Source organism: Pleurodeles waltl, chromosome 3_1 (assembly GCF_031143425.1).
Source record: "Pleurodeles waltl isolate 20211129_DDA chromosome 3_1, aPleWal1.hap1.20221129, whole genome shotgun sequence".
In the NCBI taxonomy this organism is placed as follows: domain Eukaryota; kingdom Metazoa; phylum Chordata; class Amphibia; order Caudata; family Salamandridae; genus Pleurodeles; species Pleurodeles waltl.
The window spans coordinates 1463904009-1463923792 of NC_090440.1; the positions used below are offsets into that span (position 1 = coordinate 1463904009).

General features: G+C 46.6%; 1 protein-coding gene across 2 annotated transcripts in view; it reads left to right on the forward strand.

Moving 5' to 3' along the window:
* The window catches only part of RAB3GAP1 (RAB3 GTPase activating protein catalytic subunit 1), a 434305-nt gene that overhangs the window by 77765 nt on the left and 336756 nt on the right, over nt 1-19784 (forward strand). For both annotated transcript variants that reach the window (XM_069225057.1, XM_069225058.1), the window contains exon 8: nt 21-120. In XM_069225057.1, coding sequence (XP_069081158.1) covers nt 21-120 — 100 coding nt within the window. The remainder of the gene's footprint in view (nt 1-20; nt 121-19784) is intronic.

A 19784-nucleotide genomic window follows, 5' to 3' on the forward strand; every position in this document is an offset into this window, starting at 1 on the left:
TCATTCCTATGTGTTTTTAGGGCTGCCCATTAACTCCATTACCTCCGGTTAACATAGCAATTCGATTTACATATGTCCTTCAAGACTGGCAAGGGTACTTCTGGCCCCAACAACCACCAGGTAAGAGTCTGACTATAGTGTGTTGTGCTTGCTGTTGTCTTTACAGAAGGGCATGGAGTTATGAGTATGTGGAAATGATACTGGATCACTCTTACAGCAAGGGTCGAGCAGAGAGGTTGAGAGGGGTGGTGGCAAAAATGTGTGTCGAGGAACTTTTCATGGGAGCTCCTGTGACCTGCTGGCTACACTGATGCTTGTCGTTTTCAAAGCATTTAACATCAAATACTATACTACTCCCACTCTAACACTAATCTTTCCCACCTTTTCTATTGCTCCTTTAATGTCATGGCCTCTTTCCTCTGAATTATTTGTCATTCTTTGTCGGCTTTCCATTGGTTTGTAAGTCTTGATCATGCAGGATGCTTATACATTTGCAACTCATCCTTGGACGTATTCTACACTTAAAACTGTTTTTGTACTACCTTGGCCTGTAATCTTTTTTTATAACAATTTTATACCTTAGAACACAGAGAGGCACTTTTCAAATATATCATTAGCTTGAAAATGAATAAAATATGCAACAACCCTTTAGCTGCATTACCTACTTTTCCTATAATGAAAACTACTTTTGATCAATGAAAATCATCCCGAGTTAATAAAATAGACCCTCACACTCTTGCTTTCTCGCTCTTCCGAGTTCTACACTTTGAGGATGTTCAGCCAACTAGCTAGCCTACTTTATGAATTTCTAATAATACTGTGAATCAAAATCTGGTTCTATATAGCTGACCCCAAGTTCCAATCCTTTGTACTGTTTTAAAATTTGTTGGTGTTTTTCTCCTGCCACAAGACTCCATAGTTAACTCTTGCAAATCTTGTTTTTAAACACTGACCCACATAACCTCCAAGTCTCTTGTTTGGGGGATAGTTATCCAGGTTAAACCTGTGCAATGTACATAAATATTTGTAGGAGGTCCCTCCAGGACCATCTCGTGTACAGGGAGTCTAAGGGTGCAGTGACCAGAATGTTGAATTTTCTCGTTACAGAGAAGAAAAAGGAGGTGAATATGCAGTCCCGACCTCTGCATTTGACCCTGCACATCCTCTCTGTGGTGGTGTAGCAAGGTCACCCTCCCGCACAAGGCCACTCTCACAAACCCTAATTAAGTGGTGAAAATAACCCCATGGAATGACGAAAGTATCAGGCTGCAAGACCAGCTTTCCTCCACTTCCAGCCAGTTCAAGCTGAATCCAGTAGTCTCTGACACGTAGAAGGGCCACTAGGGAGTTTAGGACCCTCTGTGGACCAGACTTTCTTCTGCTTCAGAGATTTGGATGCATCATCGTGTTGAGCAGCTGCTACATTGTAACACCAAGCTAGTCTCTGTCCTGGATGTGGTGCTTCTGTCTTGTTACATTGTGGGTTCATTCTGGCCCGCTGGGTAGCTGTAGTAGTTGGTGTTCTTTCTTTTACAGTCTGTGGAGGACATATCAACTTTCTGGTGCCTAAAAATAAACATTTTTAGGAACTGTCAAAGTGGGCTCTTGCACAGGGCCAGCTTTCAACAAGCCCCTCGTTAATTGATTAGGACAGTCACACTCTAATACTTATTTTAAAAACAGTTACTTTCTTTATTTTGTTATTTTTTTGTTTTGCAAACTAGTCATACTTTCCTTTCTGAAATGTGCAAAATGAAGAGAGAATTATTAATGGGAAGAAGGCAATCGGGTTCTGATTAGGTTTGGCTAACCATATGTTAAGAAAGCATGCCCAGCCCAACAGCAAGCGCCTTCCATTTTGCAGTCTAAGCCAACTGAAGGGAAAGACTGTGCTACATGTCGCCTTGTACTCGCAGCCCCACTCTGCCTTTCCGCCATGGAGCTGCCCAGTGATTTGCATTTGCAACCTTGCAGTCAGTAAACAAAGGCATGCCCCTACAGGTTGAGGCAATGTATTTGAAATAGGAAGGTGAGTTGGTTGCCTATAGCTACTTGTTGTTCTTTTGCTACACACTGGTTGCAGCTGTGAGATAATATAATCACCTCAGCAGCCAGTAATTGAAATGGAAATATAAAAGTGCAGGTACTCACTATCAAAGAATATCTGTTCACTAAGAAGAAGACTTGGTACTCTGCTATTAAAAGTATTACAGCACTGCTGAGAAATACTGGTATGCTCCCTTTCAAACTGCAGAAGTGCAGCCACTCTGTACATGACCATAACTGCCTATTCAAAGCCCTGTTAGCAAGAGTTAAACTCTTCATTGTTCCACTTCTGCTCCCTTTGCAGCATGGGCAAAGCTTGCAGAAGAGATCAGGGGACCTGGGTAGCTGTAGCTCAACTAGTCTTTAAACATCTCATTAAAGGAGATGGGCAGGTGACAGGCTGGGTCAGAAGAGCAGTAGAGAAGCCACCACTCCAAATTGACCAGGGATATCTGCAGGGACACCGTGACTGTCTAAGAACGGGAGGAATGATCACATCATACTGGACTTCCAGCATGAAAAATCAATGACTGGATCTGTTAACAGACACACAAATAATGTTTATATCTAGTGTGTATATTAACACTTTTCAACAAAATGTTTTGTTGTAACCTGTGCTATACCAAGGGAAGGAAATGGCAACCAGCATGTATACCAGTCAGATGATACTTTATTTGGGACAATTGCAATAAATAATTAGACTGCTTTTATTCTTATCTTTTCGTACGTCATCAATTTTTAGTTCCTTTTTTTAAGTCTCTTTGGTTTATCACAGTGCTGAGTATATAATCATAATAGCAGAAGCATTGTGAAATAGCAAAAGGTGGCACAGGTACACTACATAGCAGATCACAAAAAGAAAATGGGGTTCAGAAACTACACAGCATGCATGTGTACTGTTCCACCCCTAAAGAGAAATCTGGTGATTTTGGCACAAACAAAATAAAACAAACCCCCACTGCCCACCCCCTCCCAACTGCATGTCCAACATATGAACAGTGTATATTCTCCCCCGGCACCATCCTAATTCACCCGTGCCACATGTCCCTGAACCCACACAGCGAGCCCCACAAGAATGCCATCCTCCAGCCCTGGACTCATTACTCATTCTTCTCCCAGGTTGAACCATCTTTCAGTCCGAGAGATGGGCTGTCACACCTTTCATATCTCACCAACTCGTCGCAGGGCAGGTACCTGCATAAGCTAGGAGACGGATAAGCGGTTCAGTTTACCGAGATAAACTTCCCATTGATCCATGGGGTGGCACCTCATCTCCCAAGCCATTGTGTCGGCATGCTCCGTCAACTCTGCCGATGTCTATCCATCTTTCTTCCACATATGCACAACTGGGGCCACAGCTGCTTTCCACAACATGGCTGTGTGTCATTTAGCAAGACCCAAAGTCATATTCTGACATCCAGGCAATTGCCTCGTCTTCTTTGTCACCACCCCTGTGATAAGTAAGCATCGCAATGGATCCTGTGGTAAAATGGAAGCAGTCCCTTCCGATATACACTGTGTGACCTCCCGCCAAAACATGGCCACCGCTGAGCTTGCCCAGTCCATATGTTTAAAATCTGCATTCTCTACCTTGCATCTAAGACAGATGACCTTGGTGCCCACATACATCTTCCCTATCCTATCCAGGGAGAGGTACGCATGATATACTTAATTTAATTGGGTGAAGCGGAAACAAGCATTCTGGGAGATTATCTTGACGGGCCCTAGACATCATTTCCATGCAGCTTCTGAGATTTCTACCAATAGCCGGTCTTCCCACCACCTTTTGAGAGCCTGGATATCCAGAATAACAGACTCACGCATTAGCACTCCATAGAGGCCAGAAGATCACCTTTCTTGTTCTCTCTGTGTCCAGTACTATTTCTAACGGACAGGCCATCTGTGTAAGTTTGTGTTCAGACCCCCACATCCTGACCCGCCCCCCTCCCCCCAGAGGGCTGAGTCTAAAAGGAATTGTCCAGAGTCCAAGAAGTTTGTGGCTACCAGTTCCTCAAACATGGGCAATCGCCCCTCTCCCACTTCATCTCTCCATCGCATATTCATTGCAGGCCCTGGTCTGGTGTGTCTCGACTTAGTGTCCGCAGAGCGGCGGAGATCACAGCAGGAGACCTGGGGCATAGAGAACCATCCTCTTGCCGCCTTGTATATATTTCTTTCAAAACCAGACAGCCACCCTTAGTAACACATTATGAATGCTATGCAAGAGGGAGTACTCAGGAACCACTCCAACGATGACCTCTCTCCAAAGTCAAGCCTAATCATATCCCTTTGAGGACTCTCTGTATCCCCTAACCAGTGCATTAGCCATTGGGGCTTGAGAGCAGCGCAATATAGTTCATATTTGCGTGCCCCCAACCCTCCATCCCCCTTCGCAGCATATAAATTGGAAATCTTCACCCTTTGTCTTCCGGTGCCCCATATGAGAGAAGCAAGCAGGTGCTGCAGGTCCACAAAAAAGGATTTCTTCAGTGTGACTGGCAAGGCAGCAAAACAATAGAGAAGTTTGATGAGGACAAACGTTTTTGATACCAACACCCTACCTGTGACAAGGGGAACTGTGTCCAAAAGGGCATGGGCTGCTGAATCGGTGTCAGCACCCTTCCCAAGTTATCATCAACAAGGTTGTGCTCCCTGTGGTATATTTGGACTAGTGGTATCAAATGGTATTACAGCGGGTCATCCATACCCGTGCGGTGCTGGGTTTGGGGTTCAGGTGTGTTCAACAGGGGGAACAGACATGACTTAATCCAGCTAATGCAAAGTCCAGACATTCTTCCAAACTCGTCCAAGATCGCCATAACATCACAAATTTAGTTACTTTAATAAGGGGATATAAAGTTACAATATTGTTGACAATGTAATCTAAAGCTAGACGTGCCTTCAACATTTGTAAAGAAAATTGTGTTTGTCATTGTTTGTCATTATGTGAGTCTGTACCCTGATGTGGTGAGAGCAGGCATGTACAATTAGGGCATCAAAGGTGCACTTGGATAATCTTGTGCTATCTTGATGCATGTCATTTCCCAGCTCTTTTCTTTCATCTCCTGTGTCTCTTTTCCTTTTCCTTCCTTTGATGCCAGGTCTACCTTTATCCTGGTCTTCTTTATTTTCTTCTCTCTCTAAAAGCCCATTTTGCCTTTCTCCCTTCTGTCCTTCTCCCCTTCCATTATACCTCTTTCTTAATACCACTGTATTCTCAGTCTTTTTCTTCCACTGTCCATTTCTTTGCTTACCACTGTTTCTCTCGTAGGGTATCTCAATTAATAGTCATAAGCACTGAATAGTCCTGTCCACGTGCGGGGACCCCGGAGCACTTTTTTAACAATAAATCTTCTTAAGTGTAGATGTTTGCCTTTCTTCGGGAAGCCCTGCATAGTCACTTATGAAAAAAAAAGATTATGCAGTCAATAGGAATATGCCACGGCCTCCCAATTCTTCATCTTGTAATTAAAAAAGGGGCTAGGAGAATTGTATATACCTATAATTTCATGATGTTTTTGTAAAACAGCATAAATCTCTTTCACAAACTCTTTTCAATAGAGTATAGAGATGGAGAGTTGGACATTGTAGCTCCGTAGGATGTCATTAGGAGAGTTAAAAATAGAGGCTGTGACTTTGAGAATCTAGGGACCATTAGTATCTCAGCATGCTCAGCATGTGACAGTTGCTTCATGTCTTTTTTCCGACTTCTACTGACAAAACCTTGGAGCATTGAACTCTGCCTTCTAGGCCTTTTCTCTGCAAAAAAGAGTTTTTGTCACAACTCCTTAATTCAAAGTTTTTCCTCTCTCCCTTGCATTTTCTTACATTTTCTGACAAGAATGTGTGGTATTTTGTCAGTAAAAATGTGATCTGTGACATGTGCCCTACTTGTGGGAGAAAGATAGCCTAAACAGACCCTCTTGATGTCTGCATCATTTGTCTTCCAGCAAGTCATGTTCCTGAAGATTGTCATCCCTGCAGGAAGTTTTCCAGGCAAATTCTGAGGGGAAGGGAGAAGATATGCCTTCATGGCACGGAAGAATGGCACAGGCATCAGACAGTCTGAAGGTGGGTCTTCAGAGCGAGGAGAGGGTCAGTCCTCTACCAAGGCTCTTTCATCTAACTCTCGTTAGAAAAGAGGTTCCCAGCCAAAAAACAATGTAATTCGCTATCACCACCAAGAGGATCGACGTCAAGACAAGTTACAGCACGGACTTGCTCACCGACAAGGGCTGTATTGACACAGAGAAAGAAGAGGAGATTGACATCGAGACCCATCATCATTGGCACACCGGCAGAAATTGACGTAAAGAAGTAGGTTGACGTTGGGACACCAGGACCTATCGAGAAGTTGTTTGCCGCCGAGGCAACAAAGGAGATCATTGATAAGGAGCAGATCGACTTTCAGACCTCACCAAAGGGTGACGTCGAAGAGCATATCGACGTCAAAAACTCGTCAGAGAAAGAGGAGACACATTTCTTCATCACCAGGATTTGATTATTCCAGGATATACACTTTCTTCACCAATAGTCTTGCTGGATTCTCCTTCACCAGCACCCTCTCTGTCATCACCTCCCCAGCCTCTGCCCCTTCCACCACCTACCTTCAGCACCAATCCCTTTCTGTGGAACCACCTCCTCCAGGACCAAGGTCAAGTTACATAACGCGCCATAGTTCACATCACATGTGCCATATGTCAAGGCATTCGTCATAGATTTGTTCTACATGACGATCTCACCATCACAGTCATTCCCACAGATCAAGATAACAGTCAAGATCACGGTCTAAACATCATTCCAGATACATGTCTTCCACTTGTACAGGACACTATTTCCCTACCCTTACAACCCCTCCACCACCTAGAGTATCCTCAGTTGATGATATTACCACCTTTCTAGAGATCCTAGTGAGAGGAGTAGCAAAATACACATCCAAATGTCAGTGCCTATGCCTTTGACATCAGTGATATTCAAGACGCTTCATCAATGCACAGCATCCAGACCGCTCCTAACTTTAGTACAAGGCCTCCTAGAACCAGCAATGGAACTCTTTTTGACTCCGGCCTCAACCAAATCTGCTCAGTCGAGGCTACGAAAGAAGTACAGACCTCAGGAGCAGGATCCACTCTTCCTCTGTTCAGACCCTCCTCCAGACTCCATTGTCATAATGGCAGCCAAGAAACACCATGACACTACTCCTGCCTCTTCGGTGCCACCAGATAAAAAGAGCAAGACGTTGGATTCTGTGGGCCGCAAAGTATGTGGCACTGCTACAACTTCCATAAAAGCAACCAGTGCAGCTGCCCTCCTCGGCAGATATGATAGAGCATTATGGGAGTCTGTCTAGACGTTCGCAGCAGATCTGCCCAGGGACAAACGTGAGGAATTCCTGGAAGTTGTAAACAAGGGTTTGATGGTCTCAAACCAGATAGTAAGTGCCACAGCCGATTCCGGTACACTAGCAGAACACGAACATTGCCATGGTGCGTAGTCCTGCCAAGTCATTCTTGGCTCCGCCTCACATCTCTGAAACTCACAACAACCAATTATCAATCTGCCTTTTTCTGGACCTACTCTTTTTGGCAGCCACACCTACGATGAAATGGCTCAGATGAAATTCGAAGTGGATATCCTTAAGGCAGTTTGCCTAGAAAGACCCAAGGTACAAAGAAAATCTTTCAAGCCTTATAGGCGGCGATACTACCCTCAGAATGTTAAAACCCCTCATTGCTATCCAGGGTGACAGGAGCAACAACCATATACGCAGCAGCGAAGGCAGCCTTGGAAGATAGTCTCCCAACAGCCAACACAAGAAGGAAAGCCAACAACAGGCTCAAAACCTTAAACATTTCCTTCTCCCTCTTCTGTTATCCACTCCGGTGGGGGGGAGGGGTGAGGGAGGAGCAGGGGGGGAGAAAGTATTTCATACTTTCTGGCAGAGTGACAAGAAATAACAAAAGACGCCGGGGTCCTGAATATTGTTGGGGGTGAAAATTGTTTGAGGTTCACATGTCTTCCTCTGACCATAGCACTAAAACCATCTAACCATCACCTGCAAATGCTGAGATCAGAAGTCAACATCTTGTGTCGGAAATGTGCGGTAGGGGCCGTTCCTCACCAACAGAGGGGAACAGACATTTATTCCAGATACATTCTGGTACAGAAAAAAGGCAAGAACAAATTCAGACCCTTTCTCAACCAACTACCAGGGAGATTGGCTTTGCTCCATCAATCTACTAGATGTGTATTTTCACATACCAATTGCAAGAAAAAATCAGAAGTTCTTGAGGTTTATGGTGGGGCAGGATCACTATCGGTACCAGGTACTTCCATTTGGCCTAAAGGCAGCATCCGGAATGTTCTCTCAGTGTATGGCAGCAGTGGCTGCCTACCTCAGAAAACATTGCGTCTTCGTTTCTCCATACCTAACCAACTGGCTAATAATGGTGCCCACTTTTCAGGAAGTCAAGCTTCATTTCAACTGGACCTGTGATCTCCTTCAGCAGTTGAGACCCCCTGGTTCAGACCTTGCATTATTTGGGAGCCTCCATCCACACCATTCAAAAGTGTGTCCTTCGGAGGAGAGACTCTTATCGATCCTGCAGAAACGGCACTCTCTAATGAATGCCTCTCATCCAATGGTGAGAGCATTGTCACCTCTCCTCTGCTCAATGGCCTCCTGCAACTTCCTCGTTCCAAATGCCCGTCTCCACATGTGGCCTTTCCAAGAATGCCTCAAGGACCAGTGGGATCAACTAACGGACAATTGGAAGGACAGGATAAAACTGTCCCTTCATGCAGAACATTCCCTTAAATGGTGGTGCTCCCTTGCCAGTCTGCTTCAAAGAATTTCTTTTCACCAACAGATTCCTTCTCAGACCTTAGTGATGGATGCATCACTACAGGGATGAGGAGCCCACATGCATCATCTGCAACAGGGAGCATGGTCTCAGAGAGAGATGACCTATCACATCAACCTCCTCAAGCTCCGGACAGTTCAGTTCATCTTGCGCTCTGAGCCTTTTGCCAGTCATTCCAGATACAGACTCTCCTTGTTGAGATAGACAATGCAAGCACCATGTACTGTATCGACAAGCAGGGGCGGATGAGGTCCACGCCCTTGTCACACGCAGCCCAGACAGTTTAGAAATGGTTGATAGCCCAAAACCTATGGGTCACGGTGACTCAACTTCCGGCTTGCACAGTGCGTAAGCAGACGCCTACAGCAGGGTTATGGAAGAAAACTACAAATGCGTCTTGTACGACAATGACTCTCAACACATTTTCGAACTGTGGGGCACTCCATCCATTGACTTGTTCGCCACTTCAGAAAACAAAAAATGCTGCGATTTCTCCTCGAGGTACTACCAACTAGGTACACTGGGGAATGCCCTATTAATCGACTGGTCCGGCAGATTTCTTTACGCCTTTCCACCGATACCTCTGATCTCGTCAGTCCTCATCAGGCAGTCCCAGTCAAGTGCCAAGATGATCTTCATTGCACTGGAGTGGCCACGTCAGTGGTGGTTCACAGACCTACTTCACCGGTCACAACGTCCACACCTTAAGCTGCCTTGAAGACCAGATTTGATAACGAAGTTTGGAGGCCAGATGGTTCACCCAATCTCTCTTTGAATTTTGGCTGCATGGCTTTTGAGCTTGTGCAGTACGGACATTTGAACCTGCCACAAAACTGCATGGAGATCCTCAAGGAGGCTAAGTGGCCTTACACTTGGTCTGCAAATGCCTTCAAGTGGAACAGATTTTGCATTTGGTACTCCTCAAAGAACATGGCCCTACAACTTACCAAGAAGAAATCATTCTTACTACATCCGGCAAAAACTGGTTTACAATGTGCTTCACTAACTTTTTTTTTTCAAAATCCCCATAATAAAAGGATTTTTTTTTAAAGGGTTAAAGAAGATTTTCCCACCAGTTAGGCTTTCTTCACTTACTTGGGACCTCAACGTGTAGTCCTTTCAAGCACATTCATATGGCATCCCCGCAACAGCTCTCTTGGAAAACAGCTTTCCTTGTGGCAATCACATCAGCCTGCAGGGTTAGCAAGATTCAAGCACTATGTTCTCACAAAACCATACACAGTGTTTCACTCGAACAAAGTGGTCATGAGTGCTGACCTGAAATTCCTCCCTAAGGTTATTTCGGATTTCCATATTAATCAGACCATTTAATTACAAACATTCTTTCAGAATAAGAAACAACCATTAGATCTCAATGGTTACCACGGTTTACATTTACAATGCAGGTACCGTTACCATGCATAACCTTTACGCTTTTACAGCGACTATGCCATTACTAGGCACGCCTTCAAAACCAAATTTGTTGTAAAGGCATGAATGGTAAAAACATATGCGTGGTGAAAGTTTTGCTTGTGTGTGTGTGTATATATATATATATATGTTCGATGGCATGTGTAGCTGCAGATACACATGCTGTGCACATCCCGCCATCTGGAGTTGTGCTCGGAGTGTTACAAGTTGTTTTTCTTCAAAGAAGTCTTTTCGAGTCACGAGACCGAGGGACTCCTCCCATTTCGACTCCATTGCGCATGGGCGTCGACTCCATCTTAGATTGTTTTTTTTCCGCCATCGGGTTCGGACGTGTTCCTTTTCGCTCCGTGTTTCGGGTCGGAAAGTTAGTTAGAATCTCGGAAAAATCGTCGGTATTGTTTGTGTTCGGTATCGGGTTAGTTACAACAGATCGACACCGAATTAAGAAGAGCTCCGGTGGCCCTTCGGGGTTTTCTTCCATCCCCGTCGGGGCCTGGTCGGCCCGGCCACGTGTCTCTTCAAGGCTGATGGAACGGACCCCATTCCACTTCTGTCCAGAATGCCATAACAAGTATCCATATACAGATCAAAATCTGGTCTGTAACTTGTGTTTGTCACCAGAACACAAGGAGGATACTTGTAAGGCCTGTCGAGCGTTTCGGTCCAGGAAGACACTCAGGGACCGAAGAGCAAGAAGACTGCAAATGGCGTCGGCGCCGACAGGACAAGAGCGTTTCGAGGAGGAGGAAGAAACATTCTCCACCCAGGAGTCGGACTCTGAGGAGATCGATCCCGAGGAAACGCCAAAAACCGTGAGTAAGACGTCGAAAACAAGAACTCACGAGAAAAGCGCTAAAGCCCAGGGGACGCCACCGCCAACAGGCCATGGCTTAACCCGAAAAGTAGGTGACCGTTCATCGGCACCGAAAAAGGGCGAGCTGGTGTCGAAGTCATCCGACTCCGGTCGAGATACCGGCACACAGCAATCTCGGGCCCGAGATAGTGGCTCAGAGAAGATTCGGCACCGAGACAGCGGCACCGAAACGGGTCGGCACCGAGAGCACGACGCCGAAAGTAAAAAAGGTTTCGTCGGAGCTGAAAAAAGCAGCCGAAAAGGTTTCGGTACCGAAATATCCGGCCTCGGAACCGAAAACAAGTTCCTACACTGAGGAACAAGGACTGTCCACACAAATGAAGACACATAGATTTGGACAGGAATTACAGGCAATAGAGCCAGATCACACACAAAGACGGCTCTTTATTCAAAAAGATACAGGGAAGATCAGCACTCTTCCTCCAGTCAAAATGAAACGCAAGCTTGCCTTCCAAGACATAGACAAACAGCCACACGCAAAGGTGGCTAAACAAGTAACACCACCACCATCCCCATATCACTCTCCGCAACCATCACCGGTAGCCACTCCACCAATGATGCAATCCCCAACTCATACAGGAATGAGTCAAGATGACCCTGACGCATGGGACCTTTATGACGCACCAGTGTCAGATAATAGTCCAGAATGCTATCCAGCTAAACCATCGCCACCAGAGGATAGTACAGGCTACGCACAGATGGTGTCAAGAGCAGCTGCATTTCATAATGTCAGCCTTCATTCAGAGCCCATTGAAGATGACTTTCTTTTTAATACACTGTCGTCCACGCACAGCCAATATCAGAGTCTTCCTATGCTACCCGGAATGCTAAAACACTCCAAACAAGTGTTTGAGGAGCCTGTTAAAGGGAGACCCATTACTCCAAGAGTAGATAAAAAATATAAACCGCCACCAACAGACCCAGTGTACATTACACAACAGCTAACACCAGACTCTGTTGTAGTGGGAGCAGCGCGCAAAAGAGCCAACTCTCATACTTCAGTAGATGCACCACCTCCAGATAAAGAAAGTCGAAAATTCGATGCTGCAGGCAAAAGGGTGGCGGCACAGGCAGCAAACCAGTGGCGTATTGCAAATTCGCAAGCTTTGCTAGCCAGATATGATAGGGCCCATTGGGATGAGATGCAACACCTTATTGAACATTTACCCAAGGAGTTCCAAAAAAGAGCACAGCAAGTAGTAGAAGAAGGACAGGGTATCTCAAATAATCAGATACGGTCAGCAATGGATGCTGCAGACACAGCTGCTAGAACTGTCAACACAGCTGTAACAATAAGGAGACATGCATGGCTGCGTACATCAGGATTTAAACCATAGATACAGCAAGCTGTGCTGAATATGCCATTCAACGGACAGCAGTTGTTTGGGCAGAAGGTGGACACTGCGATCGAAAAACTTAAAAAAGACACTGACCCGGCCAAAGCCATGGGCACACTCTACTCCCCACAGAGCAGAGGCACATTTCGAAAGACACAATTTCGAGGGGGGTTTCGAGGGCAAACCACAGAAGCCACAACCTCACAAACAAAGCCCACTTACCAGAGCCAGTATCAGCAGGGAGGTTTTCGGGGACAATATAGAGGGGGACAATTTCAAAGGAACAGAGGAAAGTTCCAAAGTCCCAAAACTCCTCCAAACAAGCAGCGACTTCAAGGTCACAAATCCCCAACACATAACACCTGTGGGGGGGAGACTAACCAAGTTTTACAAACATTGGGAGGAAATAACAACAGACACTTGGGTCTTAGCAATTATCCAGCATGGTTATTGCATAGAATTTATCAAATTCCCTCCAAATATCCCACCGAAAACACACAATATGTCAAAACAACATATAGATCTTCTAGGACTAGAAGTTCAGGCATTGCTACAAAAAGAAGCAATAGAGTTAGTACCCCAACAACAAATAAACACAGGAGTTTACTCCCTGTACTTTCTAATACCCAAAAAAGACAAGAGTCTGAGACCTATACTAGATCTCAGAACATTAAATACCTACATCAAATCAGATCACTTTCACATGGTTACTGTAAGGAAATGCCTCCTTGGCATGGTTGCCCCCTGACTTTTTGCCTTTGCTGATGCTATGTTTACAATTGAAAGTGTGCTGAGGCCTGCTAACCAGGCCCCAGCACCAGTGTTCTTTCCCTAACCTGTACTTTTGTATCCACAATTGGCAGACCCTGGCATCCAGATAAGTCCCTTGTAACTGGTACTTCTAGTACCAAGGGCCCTGATGCCAAGGAAGGTCTCTAAGGGTTGCAGCATGTCTTATGCCACCCTGGAGACCTCTCACTCAGCACAGACACACTGCTTGCCAGCTTGTGTGTGCTAGTGAGGACAAAACGAGTAAGTCGACATGGCACTCCCCTCAGGGTGCCATGCCAGCCTCTCACTGCCTATGCAGTATAGGTAAGACACCCCTCTAGCAGGCCTTACAGCCCTAAGGCAGGGTGCACTATACCATAGGTGAGGGTACCAGTGCATGAGCATGGTACCCCTACAGTGTCTAAACAAAACCTTAGACATTGTAAGTGCAGGGTAGCCATAAGAGTATATGGTCTGGGAGTCTGTCAAACACGAACTCCACAGCACCATAATGGCTACACTGAAAACTGGGAAGTTTGGTATCAAACTTCTCAGCACAATAAATGCACACTGATGCCAGTGTACATTTTATTGTAAAATACACCACAGAGGGCACCTTAGAGGTGCCCCCTGAAACTTAACCGACTGTCTGGGTAGGCTGACTAGTTCCAGCAGCCTGCCACACCAGAGACATGTTGCTGGCCCCATGGGGAGAGTGCCTTTGTCACTCTGAGGCCAGTAACAAAGCCTGCACTGGGTGGAGATGCTAACACCTCCCCCAGGCAGGAGCTGTAACACCTGGCGGTGAGCCTCAAAGGCTCACCCCTTTGTCACAGCCCAGCAGGGCACCCCAGCTTAGTGGAGTTGCCCGCCCCCTCCGGCCACGGCCCCCCACTTTTGGCGGCAAGGCTGGAGGGAACAAAGAAAGCAACAAGGAGGAGTCACTGGCCAGTCAGGACAGCCCCTAAGGTGTCCTGAGCTTAAGTGACTCTAACTTTTAGAAATCCTCCATCTTGCAGATGGAGGATTCCCCCAATAGGGTTAGGATTGTGACCCCCTCCCCTTGGGAGGAGGCACAAAGAGGGTGTACCCACCCTCAGGGCTAGTAGCCATTGGCTACTAACCCCCCAGACCTAAACACGCCCTTAAATTTAGTATTTAAGGGCTACCCTGAACCCTAGAAAATTAGATTCCTGTAACTACAAGAAGAAGGACTGCCTAGCTGAAAAACCCCTGCAGAGGAAGACCAGAAGACGACAACTGCCTTGGCTCCAGAAACTCACCGGCCTGTCTCCTGCCTTCCAAAGATCCTGCTCCAGCGACGCCTTCCAAAGGGACCAGCGACCTCGACATCCTCTGAGGACTGCCCCTGCTTCGAAAAGACAAGAAACTCCCGAGGACAGCGGACCTGCTCCAAGAAAGGCTGCAACTTTGTTTCCAGCAGCCTTGAAAGAACCCTGCAAGCTCCCCGCAAGAAGCGTGAGACTTGCAACACTGCACCCGGCGACCCCGACTCGGCTGGTGGAGATCCAACACCTCAGGAGGGACCCCAGGACTACTCTGATACTGTGAGTACCAAAACCTGTCCCCCCTGAGCCCCCACAGCGCCGCCTGCAGAGGGAATCCCGAGGCTTCCCCTGACCGCGACTCTTCGAATCCTAAGTCCCGACGCCTGGGAGAGACCCTGCACCCGCAGCCCCCAGGACCTGAAGGACCGGACTTTCACTGGAGAAGTGACCCCCAGGAGTCCCTCTCCCTTGCCCAAGTGGAGGTTTCCCCGAGGAACCCCCCCCTTGCCTGCCTGCAGCGCTGAAGAGATCCCGAGGTCTCTCATAGACTAACATTGCGAACCCGACGCTTGTATCTACACTGCACCCGGCCGCCCCCGCGCTGCTGAGGGTGAAATTTCTGTGTGGGCTTGTGTCCCCCCCGGTGCCCTACAAAACCCCCCTGGTCTGCCCTCCGAAGACGCGGGTACTTACCTGCAAGCAGACCGGAACCGGGGCACCCCCTTCTCTCCATTCTAGCCTATGTGTTTTGGGCACCACTTTGAACTCTGCACCTGACCGGCCCTGAGCTGCTGGTGTGGTAACTTTGGGGTTGCTCTGAACCCCCAACGGTGGGCTACTTTGGACCAAGAACTAAGCCCTGTAAGTGTCCTACTTACCTGGTTAATCTAACAAATACTTACCTCCCCTAGGAACTGTGAAAATTGCACTGTGTCCACTTTTAAAACAGCTATTTGTCAATAACTTGAAAAGTATACATGCAATTTTTATGATTTAAAGTTCCTAAAGTACTTACCTGCAATACCTTTCGAATGAGATATTACATGTAGAATTTGAACCTGTGGTTCTTAAAATAAACTAAGAAAAGATATTTTTCTATAACCAAACCTATTGGCTGGATTTGTCTCTGAGTGTGTGTACCTCATTTATTGTCTATGTGTATGTACAACAAATGCTTAACACTACTCCTTGGATAAGCCTACTGCTCGACCACACTACCACAAAATAGAGCATTAGTATTATCTATTTTTACCACTATTTTACCTCTAAGGGGAACCCTTGGACTCTGTGCATGCTATTCCTTACTTTGAAATAGCACATACAGAGCCAACTTCCTACATTGGTGGATCAGCGGTGGGGTACAAGACTTAGCATTTGCTGGACTACTCAGCCAATACCTGATCACACGACAAATTCCAAAATTGTCATTAGAAATTGATTTTTGCAATTTGAAAAGTTTTCTAAATTCTTAAAAGACCTGCTAAGGCCTTGTGTTAGATCCTGTTTAGCATTTCTTTTAGAGTTTAAAAGTTTGTAAAAGTTTGAATTAGATTCTAGAACCAGTTGTAGATTCTTAAAAAGTATTCCAACTTTTAGAAGCAAAATGTCTAGCACAGATGTGACTGTGGTGGAACTCGACACCACACCTTACCTCCATCTTAAGATGAGGGAGCTAAGGTCACTCTGTAAAATAAAGAAAATAACAATGGGCCCCAAACCTACCAAAATACAGCTCCAGGAGCTTTTGGCAGAGTTTGAAAAGGCCAACCCCTCTGAGGGTGGCAACTCAGAGGAAGAGGATAGTGACTTGGAGGACAATTCCCCCCTACCAATCCTATCTAGGGAGAACAGGGTCCCTCAAACCCTGACTCCAAAAATAATAGTCAGAGATGCTGGTTCCCTCACAGGAGAGACCAAAACCTCTGAAATCACTGAGGATCGCCCCAGTGAAGAGGACATCCAGTTAGCCAGGATGGCCAAAAGATTGGCTTTGGAAAGACAGATCCTAGCCATAGAGAGGGAAAGACAAGAGATGGGCCTAGGACCCATCAATGGTGGCAGCAACATAAATAGGGTCAGAGATTCTCCTGACATGTTGAAAATCCCTAAAGGGATTGTAACTAAATATGAAGATGGTGATGACATCACCAAATGGTTTACAGCTTTTGAGAGGGCTTGTGTAACCAGAAAAGTGAACAGATCTCACTGGGGTGCTCTCCTTTGGGAAATGTTCACAGGAAAGTGTAGGGATAGACTCCTCACACTCTCTGGACAAGATGCAGAATCTTATGACCTCATGAAGGGTACCCTGATTGAGGGCTTTGGATTCTCCACTGAGGAGTATAGGATTAGATTCAGGGGGGCTCAAAAATCCTCGAGCCAGACCTGGGTTGACTTTGTAGACTACTCAGTGAAAACACTAGATGGTTGGATTCAAGGCAGTGGTGTAAGTAATTATGATGGGCTGTACAATTTATTTGTGAAAGAACACCTGTTAAGTAATTGTTTCAATGATAAACTGCATCAGCATCTGGTAGACCTAGGACCAATTTCTCCCCAAGAATTGGGAAAGAAGGCGGACCATTGGGTCAAGACAAGGGTGTCCAAGACTTCAACAGGGGGTGACCAAAAGAAAGGGGTCACAAAGACTCCCCAGGGGAAGGGTGATGAGACAACCAAAACAAAAAATAGTAAAGAGTCTTCTACAGGCCCCCAAAAACCTGCACAGGAGGGTGGGCCCAGAGCCTCTTCACAAAACAATGGGTACAAGGGTAAAAACTTTGATCCCAAAAAGGCCTGGTGTCATAGCTGTAAACAGCATGGACACCAAACTGGAGACAAGGCCTGTCCCAAGAAAGGTTCCACTCCAAACTCCCATCCAGGTAACACTGGTATGGCTAGTCTCCAAGTGGGATCAACAGTGTGCCCAGAGCAAATCAGGGTCCACACTGAAGCTACTCTAGTTTCTGAGGGTGGGGTGGATTTAGCCACACTAGCTGTCTGGCCGCCTAACATGCAAAAATACAGACAGCAACTCTTAATTAATGGGACTAGAATAGAGGGCCTGAGGGATACAGGTGCCAGTGTCACCATGGTGACAGAGAAACTGGTTTCCCCTGGCCAATACCTGACTGGAAAAACTTACACAGTCACCAACGCTGACAATCAGAAAAAAGTACATCCCATGGCAATGGTTACTTTAGAATGGGGAGGGGTCAATGGCCTGAAACAGGTGGTGGTCTCCTCAAATATCCCAGTGGACTGTCTGCTTGGAAATGACCTGGAGTCCTCAGCATGGGCTGAGGTAGAACTAAAAACCCATGCAGCAATGCTGGGTATCCCTGAACTGGTGTGTGTGAAAACAAGAGCACAATGCAAGGCACAGGGTGAAAAAGTAGAGCTGGAGTCTGGAAAAATGGCCCAGCCTACCAAGAGAACAGGAAAGTCAGTTGGGAAACCAACTGCAACACAGCAAAAGAAAAGGAACCTCTCTTCTCAGGAAGAAGTTCTGCCCTCTGAGGGAACTGAGCCTTTGGAGCTTGAACCTTATCAGGTTGAGCTCTTAGGCCCAGGGGGACCCTCAAGGGAGGAGCTGTGTAAGGGACAAGAAACCTGTCCCTCTCTTGAAGGCCTTAGGCAGCAAGCTGCTGAAGAGTCCAAGGGCAAGAAAAATGGAACACATAGGGTCTATTGGGAAGATGGACTCCTGTACACTGAGGCCAGAGACCCCAAACCTGGTGCCACTAGGAGAGTGGTAGTGCCTCAGCTGTTCAGAGAGTTCATCCTAACATTGGCCCATGACATTCCCCTTGCTGGACATTTGGGACAAACCAAGACGTGGGAGAGGTTAGTCAACCACTTCTACTGGCCCAATATGTCCAACATGGTTAAGGAGTTTTGCCTCTCCTGCCCCACCTGTCAAGCCAGTGGTAAGACAGGTGGGCACCCAAAGGCCCCCCTCATTCCACTTCCAGTGGTGGGGGTCCCCTTTGAAAGAGTGGGTGTGGACATAGTTGGTCCACTGGAACCTCCCACAGCCTCAGGAAATATGTATATCCTGGTAGTAGTGGATCATGCTACCAGGTATCCTGAAGCTATTCCCCTTAGGTCGACTACTGCCCCTGCAGTAGCCAAGGCCCTCATTGGTATCTTTACCAGAGTGGGTTTCCCTAAGGAGGTGGTGTCTGACAGAGGTACCAACTTCATGTCAGCATACCTGAAACATATGTGGAATGAGTGTGGAGTGACTTATAAATTCACTACACCTTACCATCCACAAACTAATGGCTTGGTTGAGAGATTCAACAAGACATTAAAGGGCATGATCATGGGGCTCCCAGAAAAACTCAAAAGGAGATGGGATGTCCTCCTGCCATGTCTGCTTTTCGCTTACAGGGAGGTACCACAGAAGGGAGTAGGGTTCTCACCCTTTGAACTTCTGTTTGGTCATCCTGTAAGGGGACCACTTGCCCTTGTTAAAGAAGGCTGGGAGAGACCTCTCCATGAGCCTAAACAGGACATAGTGGACTATGTACTTGGCCTTCGCTCTAGAATGGCAGAGTACATGGAAAAGGCAACCAAAAACCTTGAGGCCAGCCAACAGCTCCAGAAGTTTTGGTATGACCAAAAGGCTGCACTGGTTGAGTTCCAACCAGGGCAGAAAGTCTGGGTTCTGGAGCCTGTGGCTCCCAGGGCACTCCAGGACAAATGGAGTGGCCCTTACCCAGTGCTAGAAAGGAAGAGTCAGGTCACCTACCTGGTGGACCTGGGCACAAGCAGGAGCCCCAAGAGGGTGATCCATGTAAACCGCCTTAAACTCTTCCATGACAGGGCTGATGTGAATCTGTTGATGGTAACAGATGAGGATCAGGAGGCAGAGAGTGAACCTCTCCCTGATCTTCTGTCATCAGACCCAAAAGATGGCACAGTAGATGGAGTGATCTACTCAGACACCCTCTCTGGCCAACAGCAAGCTGATTGTAGGAGAGTCCTACAACAGTTTCCTGAACTCTTCTCCTTAACCCCTGGTCAGACACACCTGTGTACCCATGATGTGGACACAGGAGACAGCATGCCTGTCAAAAACAAAATCTTTAGACAGTCTGACCATGTTAAGGAAAGCATCAAGGTGGAAGTCCACAAGATGCTGGAATTGGGAGTAATTGAGCGCTCT